Genomic DNA, 9201 nt, shown 5'->3' with positions numbered 1-9201 from the left:
CCATTTTTCAAGGTATTTCAACTATGATTTTATCAAGACGTACAGATACTTTGCTTGCAGCTTTCCATTGTCTACTTGGTGTTCCCTTGAAATAAGCTTTTCCTGCAAGGTATGCAGTTTGTATTAGTGCCAGGTTTGCAGTGTTGGTAACCATCAGTCTGTTCTTTGGTGTACAGATGGCTTCTGAGCTTTCTCCAGAATCATAAAGATCTTTAAAGGGTACTAACTGGAAGGTTAGTGCAGTTCAAGATAATCCTTCTTTTAGTTAAGTGCACTGTAAATTTTCTGACAAAACACATAGTTGCCTAATTAAAAAACTTAGGTAAACCTGCTGCCTCATAGTTTTATCAGCCATTTCCACAGGATAGGGGGTTGAGTTCAGAGCACTTCCCTGAGGTGTAGGTTTGTTTCGTGTCACATTCAGTGCTCTGGGTAAGCCAAGGCTCACCATCTTCATTGTTCTTCATCCTTCCTCAGAACAACTTCCTAGAGAGCATCAGGCCATATCTTAGTTTGCCCTTGATGTGCTTTATGAAGTACTCTGCAACTGTAATGGCTGGGGATGAGGTAAAGTTCAGAATAATCATGAGCTGCACAGTTGCATAATAACTGGGAGTGTGGGAATAACTCCAAAGCCCACAACACTCAAAAGGACTAATATTGATATATTTTAAAGGTCTTAGGTTTACCTTAGTATTATAAATAATGATGACATTAAAATTAACTTTATGTAACATTTAGAATCAAATTATTGTAGGTTTAATCCCATAAATAGGAGCATGCTCATAGATGTGTTATTTAGGACATTTGTCACAGTATTATGTGCTTCCGTTTAGAAAAAAATAACCACTTGAAATAAATGAATCAAAAGAAAACCCTGCTTACTATAACTCTGCTGTTGGTAGAAGAGGTTTGGCCTGCATTAGGAACCAAGAAACATGTCCACATCAGTTTTCCAAGTGGTTCGGTGTTGTGTAAAGTGGTATCTGGGGAAGGAGTACACAGATTTTTAAATTTTTGTTGACTGAAGGTCTTTTGGAGAGACAGGAACAAACACACAACACTTACATGACAATACAAAGACTATACTAAAGAGCCTGATACCACTGATGTAGTGCTGAGGAAATTCCAAGGATAGTAGATAAGTGAAAGGCCAGAGTGCTTTGGTGAGTTGTTTTGGGCAAGGGGGAGGGATTTGGTTGAACAGGTAGCCTGAAAGAGCTTGCTAAGAGGAAATCATGCAGAAAATTGACAAGTCAGAAATCAATGTAATATGCTTATTATACTGTACATGGGGGAAAGTGTTGTGTGGCAAAGGTCCAAATTAAAGATGACTTTGAAAAAATATTGAAGTATAGTTGATTTACAGTGTTGTGTTAATTTCTGCTGTACAACAAAGTGACTCAGTTATATATTTTTTTCATATTCTTTTCCATTCTTATTTATCACAGGATATTGAATATAGTACCCAGTGCTATACAGTAGGACCATTGTTTATCCATCCTATATATGAAAAATTTTAAGTTTAACTTGATGTATTAGGAAAAAGAGTGATCGTAGATTTTAAGCAGCGCAATTATTTGACTTTAAAGGGAGGAGGGAGTAGAACTAAGGGAACTTTGTCAATGTTAGACAATGAATTGGAGGAAAACTAGAATCTAAAGTGTTATCATGTTGTCTTGTCAGCCTAAGTATTCCAATTAAGACAACCTGGAATAGAATCCTATTCTATCATACTAGAGTTACAGTCTTTATTGCCTTGTTCTTATTTTAGAGATGGGAAAACGTCTTTAGATGTAAAATTACTTTTCCAAAGTCACATCGACAGAATAAGGTTGGGAGTGAGAGAAAAGATGGAATTCATGCTACCGGCAAGGTGAATGGTAGGAAAACCACTGTAATCGAGTGGTTTAGACCTTTGTTTCCAGCTCTGGGGTCTAAATTCTACAAGTCACTAAGATCCACAGACTGACTTGTCTTCCTGGTGCCGTGGAGATACGAGAAAAAGTCCTCACAACCAGGTCCAGGCTTTGAGTACTATCTTTCACAAAGTTCCTCCATTTTTAGAAAGTGGGTGGGTTTTTTCACTTGTTTTTCCATAACAGGCCTTTTCATCTTCTCACGGGCCCAAGAAACCCATCTCAGTAGATTGAAGCCCTGAGTGGAATATTTCTGGTTTAGAGGAGGTGGAAAAACGTTTATAGCCAAAAACGTTTTCCCTAGGAAGCAGGGTGGTGCTGGGGGAGTGGTTCTTTTTCCTTGAGCTCAAGGCTAATGAGGTACCTTGAGAGAATCATAAGAATATATTTTTGTCTCACTTGGTCTTTCTCCAGTTTTCAATTTGTGGAAAAATAAGCCCCCTTTCTATACAGTTTCCTATCCCTCCTTCTTTAAACAAATTTGAAAAGAAATAATGTTTCTTCTGTGTCAGCAGGATGCATGCTAAGTGCATTGCTCTGGTGGTGACTGCATAGGAAGTGAAATGGAAATTATAGTTTATAGTGTGAAATGGATGGGCACAAGGCTTTTATCTTAATGTAAGCATATCCATAAGTGTGGCCTGAATTGAATTAAGAGTATACTAATGATGCAGTCTTTACAGGAAGCTTCATCTAAAATATATAGAGCAGTGAAGTTACTGGCTTGCTTGAACCTAACATTGCCATCAACTAATCTCAGTTTTGTCATTTGTTTATAGCCAAAAACGTTTTCCCTAGGTTTGTTTTAATCAAATATAATTTTTTTCATAGTCTAGATTTTCATTTTAACTTGCTCACTGTTGCAAAGATTTAAACATTTCATACAACTCATACCCCAGAAACATGACTTCATCTAAAGAAGGAAGAGGGTAGCTCTAGTTAGTCCATGTAAACTGGGTGTGTGTCTCACCCCCCCAGCATGCCCCTTATAGAAGACCACATCTTTATTTTTATTTTTAGATAAAAACATAAAACTGGAGTTCTTATTTTAGGGATGGGAAAACATCTTTAGACGTAAAATTACTTTTCCAAAGTCACATAGACTGAATAAGGTTGGGAGTGAGAGAAAAGATGGAATTCATGCTACCGGCAAGGCAAGGCGAATGATAGGAAAACCAGTGTACTTGGGTGGTTTTGACCTTTGTTTAACTGGAGTTCAGATAACTCTTTTAAGATGAATCTGATCATTTTATAGCCACAGCTTATATGTTTTTTCCCCAACAACCAGTAAATTCCTATCCTGGAAAGCGGGAAGCAGGGGGAGTAGGGGTGGTGGTCCTGTGAGAAAATGCAAGGAGAGGGAGAGGAACCAATAATCAGATAAACATTAATTAAAGATAAAACATTGTTGTAAAGGCCACTGGCATAGTCCACTAAAAGCAAGCTAAAAAATTTTTTAACTCTTCTTTTCAAAATACATTATTATGCTGGAAGTCAGCCAGCCACAGTTAAGTAATCAATTCAGTTTTCATAGAACACATATCTCATGACCCAAGGGCTTGGCATCATTATCTCCAATCTCGTAAATTTGAACATCCAAATTCCTGCACCTTTAAATACCTCTGTTTATCTTGGAAGTGTTAACCCGTGAACTAGCAAAGCCTCCTCCAATGATATCTTTGGCCTCTAAAGTATTTCTTGAAGAATCAATTTTACTTCTCTTTGGAGACAAAATACCAAGATTGGACTGGGTAATTGGTTACACAAAACAATCAAGATGACGTGGGCTCATTCAGGATCCCCAAATTATATGAAACAGAAGGTGCAGATAAATGAAGGGTTTACTTTCATTGTGCTTTTTGGTTCTCTGACTGCCCTGGCAAAGACAAAGGGCAGTTCACTAGTGTTTTTATCTGGTGGGGAGGGAAATTATTTCAGGAAAGCGTTTTTCGTAATTTTCTATAAAAATGAGAGAATGTACATTCCTTTAATCTGTAGATGGGAGATTTATCAATTTTCTAATTATTCATGTAGTTCAGCAGATTAGTACTTAATAATGATTTCCTGAATTTAGCAAAATATCAATGAACAAATATCTGAGATAAAGTTCTTTTACGTTGCCTGTGTTTTTAAACTTTTGTCTGATAATTTGAAGTTGCCTTTCCAACTGACCCTCTCATTAATACCTTCCTTGATTCAAACATTTCATTGGTCTCTTCCCAGTTGAGAGTAAACAAATTAACGCTGAGAAGCCATTTCATTCCTTTTACTTGTTCCTTCCCAGTTGAGAGTAAACAAAGTTGATGCTAACCAGCCTTTCATTCCTCCTACTGGCCTCTTCCTAGTTGAGGCTAAACAAAGCTGACACTGAACAGTCATTAGTCATTACCCCTGCAAAGTCAGTTTCTTCCTAGCTTTGCCCTTCTTCCCCCTCCCCCAAGCCCCCAGCAACATTGCACAGGGCTCTGACCCTCTTCCGGCCAATCTGGTATTTAGGACCTACCAGTTCCCCCACCCATCTCCACTGGAATTTGGAAGGAGCTGCTGTCAATTGCTCCCCATTGTTTCTGTTTTGAATAGTTCTAAATAAGCTCAGACTCAGTTACTTAACGCCTACTCTTTGGAGTTTGCATACCTTGTGCTAAAATCTTTCAGGACCTGTACTCTCAAGGTCACTGTAGCCTTATCAACAGGCCAACTCTCCTATTTCACCTACCCCAGATTCCTCCTCCAGGGCCAAGCATTGTATGAAGTGACACAGCAAGGAGGATAGTGGAGGTACTAATTCATCGCTGCATTATGTTTTCTAACATTCTGGATGTTATTTCAGTTGGTGGCCCCTGCCTCCTTATCAGTTTTTACCTGTAATGAACTAATTAACAACAAGAATATTACTCATCTGTATTATTATCAGTACTCTCTGGAAGCTTTGTGTGTGCTGTTGCACTCAGCCTTCCACTTTTACCATTGGGTGATCAATTTTGAACACTGAATATGTCAGTTCGATTCCATTTCTCATATTCTGAGTGGTACCCTTAACAGGATTTCTAAAAATATCGTTTTGGTTTTCACTGTAGTCATCTACCCTGTTTCAATACTTTGATTTTGCTTTTGCCATATGACTAGAGATGGTTGCAGTTGACAGTGAAATCTAATGTGTGAACTGTAGAATATGTACTAAAACAGGCACACTGCACAGGGGTTTCTCAGGCTCTTCCATCTTCATCAGGTGTTTTCTATATCAGAGAGAATGGTGAGAAACCACTGAGTTGTTTTTCTAGATAGTCTCACAATAGCACTTTAAGGTAAGAAGTCTTTAAGGGCAGACAAGGAAGAAATGAATATGCAAAGGCTTCGGAAAACATCTGCTGAAGAGCTGGGCCTAATGAGAAAGAAGAAAATATACTATCCAATTGGAATGTTGTATATCCACCTTTCTAGAATTCTTTTTTTATTATTATTTCTTAAAATATAACCCAGTAAAGATCATGTTATATTTATGAAATTATCTTTGCAAAACTGTTTTGGGGTTCTCTAAGCAGATGTTCACAGTTTGCCTTTAAAAAAAATCTTACAGAGGTTGAAGATAAGTTTTATTAATAAATGTTTACCCTTTGTTTTAGTTAGCTTTAGTGGTGAGTACCTTTTAATTCACTCTATGAATATGTGTCCCTTACTATTGATGAATGGGTATGAAGTTGACTATGAGAATAGCAGTGATTTGTTTGAAGATAGTCTAGCTTTTAGGAAATAAATATATGACTTTCCAGAAGGCTAGAAAATGTATGATAATACTGTGTTCATTTGTAATATACCCATAGTATCATAGATGTTTGATCTGAAAGAGAGCATCTGGCTCAAACCCCTAATTTTCTAGATGAGGACTCTGAGTCCAGAGAAGATAAGTGACTTCTTCAAAGTTATGCAGATAACTAAAATCAAGTCCTAGATTTTACTAATCCCAAATTCAGTGTTCCTTCCACCACACTACACAACCAAAATACTTTATGTACTACTGGAATTAAATTTAAGCCCATAAAAAGTCCATTATTGATTGAAATCCCAGAATTATTTCTAATTTTTCTACTTTTATATTATTAGTCTCACTCCCCTGAGAAGTCCATATTATTTTTTTTGTTCCTCTAATGGGAACCTAAAATATCTTGGTTTCTATCTCAGTATCACACTGAAAATATTTGCATTCATTTATGCTTCATATCCAATCAATATATAATAATTTTGTGTCTACAAACCATCTATTTTCTCCTTTAAATTATGAACTGGATGGCAAGGACATTGATGATTTCCTATTTGTTACAGCCCATGTAAAGTACACTTCGGGACCCTATGAAAGAAGTGTGACTTCTTTCAATTTCTTTTTTTATAATATCTTTGCATTCTGGGGCAACCCTATATGTCTGTTGTGTGTGGCATATGCATACTCTCTGTGGGCATTTTTACTAGGTGATGGTCATTATAATAGGAATTACTATTACAGCCTCATTCCTTCTGTTTCCTTTTATTAATTAAGCCCACCGCTTCTACCAACTAGCCGAAGAAGCTGATCACATGGAAAACATTTTATATAGTCTTTAAAGAACCGGTTTCAGTTAATCATATAGTACAACATAATTATGGAATCTGAGTATTAGAAAGAATATTGGAAAGCGATCTCCTGTGCCTACCCTGGAAAAATATTTTAAATAAAAGTGAGGAAGTCCTCAACAAGCCATCAACAACTAACATAGGTTACAGCCACTAAAATCAGTTCTTTTATATCTGGTTTAAATCCTTATTACTGCAGTAGAATTCTATGACATGTCTCCTGTGGAAGGACTATTTAACATTGTTGTGAGTAGTGTAGGACATCGGTAGAAAAAGCAGCTTTGTTTTCTTCAGATATTTTCATAACCACCTATATTCTTTGAAAAATATATTTTTACTTCTCCTGAAATTTTTAATATAAAAAGTTATCCTGAAAGGAAATGAAAGGAAGTGAATGATATCAGAATTCATTAAAGTCAATCTTGGGAACGATTTGCCTCGAAGGATAAAGAAGGAAACAAATGTTCCCAAGCAAGTCAAAACACAGACTATGAGATTTTATTTGCCACTGCCCATCAAAAGTGACTATAATTTGGGTGGGTGAAAAAATTAAACACTTGGCTCCCAAAGAGATGTTCCTGGATTCAGATACAATACATGATCTGGTGCCTGGCTACATCCACAATCTTTACAGCACTTCTTTACCGAGAAGAATTTAGATTATACTGATTCTGAGCTGGAAGTCCTGAGCTGGAAACTCCTTTGCTACTAAGGAAACTTTCTTGAGAAATAACCTTCTTGCTTCTATATACCTGAAGTCAGCACATTAGAAGATGAGTGACCAAAAGAAATATGTAAGTCAGAAAGCTGCACACCATTCAGGCAAAATCTGGTTGGAGAGGAGAGCTGTTCCCATGGTTAGTGAGCTTCCCCAGCTAGCCTGTAGGTGGGTGTGTTTAACAGAAGGAAGCAATGGGAACCCGCCTGTCAGCCAGCCTTTTGAGCTAATTAGCTCAGCATACAACAAAGATAAGTGAGCCTGGGAGGAGGGCCCCCTGAGGGGTCTTTAGATTCTGGGAAATGTCTGATTGGCAGATGTTAAAAGAGATTCTTTGGTAATCCTGTGCATCAATGAGCTGCACAAATTCAGACCAGGACTGCAAGAATTCAGGCATGAGGACACTGTGCAGCAGGCTCGCACAGGCAGACCCAAGATGGACAGAACCTTGGAATCCTTGAGACACATCATTGCCCAAGTCTTGCCTCACAGAGACCCGGCTCTAGTCTTCAAAGACTGTAAGTACTGAAGGGAAAAACGTTTTTTGACTTTTTTAGAAAATAGTCCTAAATGTCTAGTCACATCCTATTTAAGTATGTTTTCTCCTAAATCTCTGTAGTCGTGTGCTGTGGTCTAAGTGGTATTTAACTTGTTCCTGACTTCAGACAGAATAATTTCATTTCACCTACGGGTATCAGTCGCTGGGATATTTTGTCAGTGATACATCTTGTTAACCGTTTAGAAGTCTGTCTTAAAATCTAAGATTCGCCTAAGACTTAATGAACTTTTCCAGATGATTTTTAAATAAATAAGACTGATTGGTACTAGAATTAAAACTAAAAATAACTTGAAAATGATAATAAATTATATCTCTTTTTTAACCTGTTTAATCCTCCATACCATATATGAGTTATGTTTAAAAAGTATTGTGTTTGAAATTTTTTGTTGCAAACAAATTAATAAATCATCACTGAGCTCTTAAATTTTGATAACAAATTATAACACTTTAGTTTAAAAGGCCAGTAAAATGAGATGTCTTCCCACTTCTGCAACAACGCCCTCCCCCCCCCAAAAAATCTAAACAGCTATGGCAAAGTTATTTCAAAATCTTTTTTTAATGGTTATGAAAAATAATTCAATCAAGATTTCCAATTCTAGCAATACTATTAGACCATTTATCATGTAACTTTGTTTCTGGAACCAATTTGATTTCCTGCTGCTGCAAAACAGACTATCTTCACCTTGTATCTTATCTACAGTGGGTTTCATATTACAAAGGGCTTCTGAAACAGAACTTTGCTATGGAACTGCCCAAAAGGTAAAATGCATATGGATTTTTTTTTTTTACTTCAATAAGTTACAGCTTTCTTCTTTGTGAATCTCGTATGTCTGTCTCCATCAAAACATCAATGGTTTGTATTTTTGCTTTCTGATTGCTGAATAATGTTCGTTTCCAGATGTCCTTTTATTTTATATTTCTCATATGTGTGATGAAGAGAAAGAAATGTTAGGCAATTTTATTCTATAAAATGTTCTTCTTAGAAATTAAATTGTAACCCATTTGCCCACTAAGGCATAAAGTGAAAGCCTGCTCTTTCTTTCTTTTTTCTTTCTTCCTTTTTTCTCTTCCTTTCTTTATTTTGCTTTCTTACTCCTTTTACTCTTTCTCTTGCTTTCTTAGTTTCTTGCTTTCTTTTAAATATTGTCTTCAAGCATGTGTCAATAGCTATGTTAGAACTAATAAAAATCACTCCCTCCCCCAGACTAGCCTGGAGTCTATTCAGGTTTGGCATGTTTTTTTAAGTGAAAAGAGGAGGAAAGAATGCCTCTCTCCTACAATAGCACTGCATTCACTAGTGAAGGGTAAAAAGGATCTTGACCTGCCTAAGACTTTGGATGAACTGTAGAGGACCAGGGATCATGTGGTAAGGGTTTGGATAGTAGAAACAGTAAAAGGAA

The 9201-nt window shown here is 36.8% G+C and overlaps 1 protein-coding gene across 6 annotated transcripts in view; it reads left to right on the top strand.

Annotated features, from left to right (window-relative positions):
- Nucleotides 1–6442: 6442 nt before the first annotated feature.
- The window catches only part of LIX1 (limb and CNS expressed 1), a 48888-nt gene continuing 46129 nt past the window's right edge, over nt 6443–9201 (top strand). For 4 of the 6 annotated variants that reach the window (XM_060143321.1, XM_060143319.1, XM_060143322.1 and 1 more), the window contains exons 1-2: nt 6444–7760; nt 8502–8560. Coding sequence is in view for 1 of the 6 variants with exons in the window: in XM_060143316.1 (XP_059999299.1) it covers nt 7679–7760 (82 nt within the window). In the remaining 5 variants the exon portion in view is untranslated. Of the gene's footprint in view, nt 7761–8501; nt 8561–9201 lie in introns of all 6 variants that reach the window. The other 2 variants (XM_060143316.1, XM_060143320.1) reach the window with 2 other exon arrangements.

The sequence above is a fragment of the Lagenorhynchus albirostris genome, chromosome 3 (assembly GCF_949774975.1).
Source record: "Lagenorhynchus albirostris chromosome 3, mLagAlb1.1, whole genome shotgun sequence".
NCBI classification, from domain to species: Eukaryota; Metazoa; Chordata; class Mammalia; order Artiodactyla; family Delphinidae; genus Lagenorhynchus; species Lagenorhynchus albirostris.
Note: the sequence above shows the minus strand (reverse complement) of the source record. Positions and strands in the feature narration are given on the sequence as shown.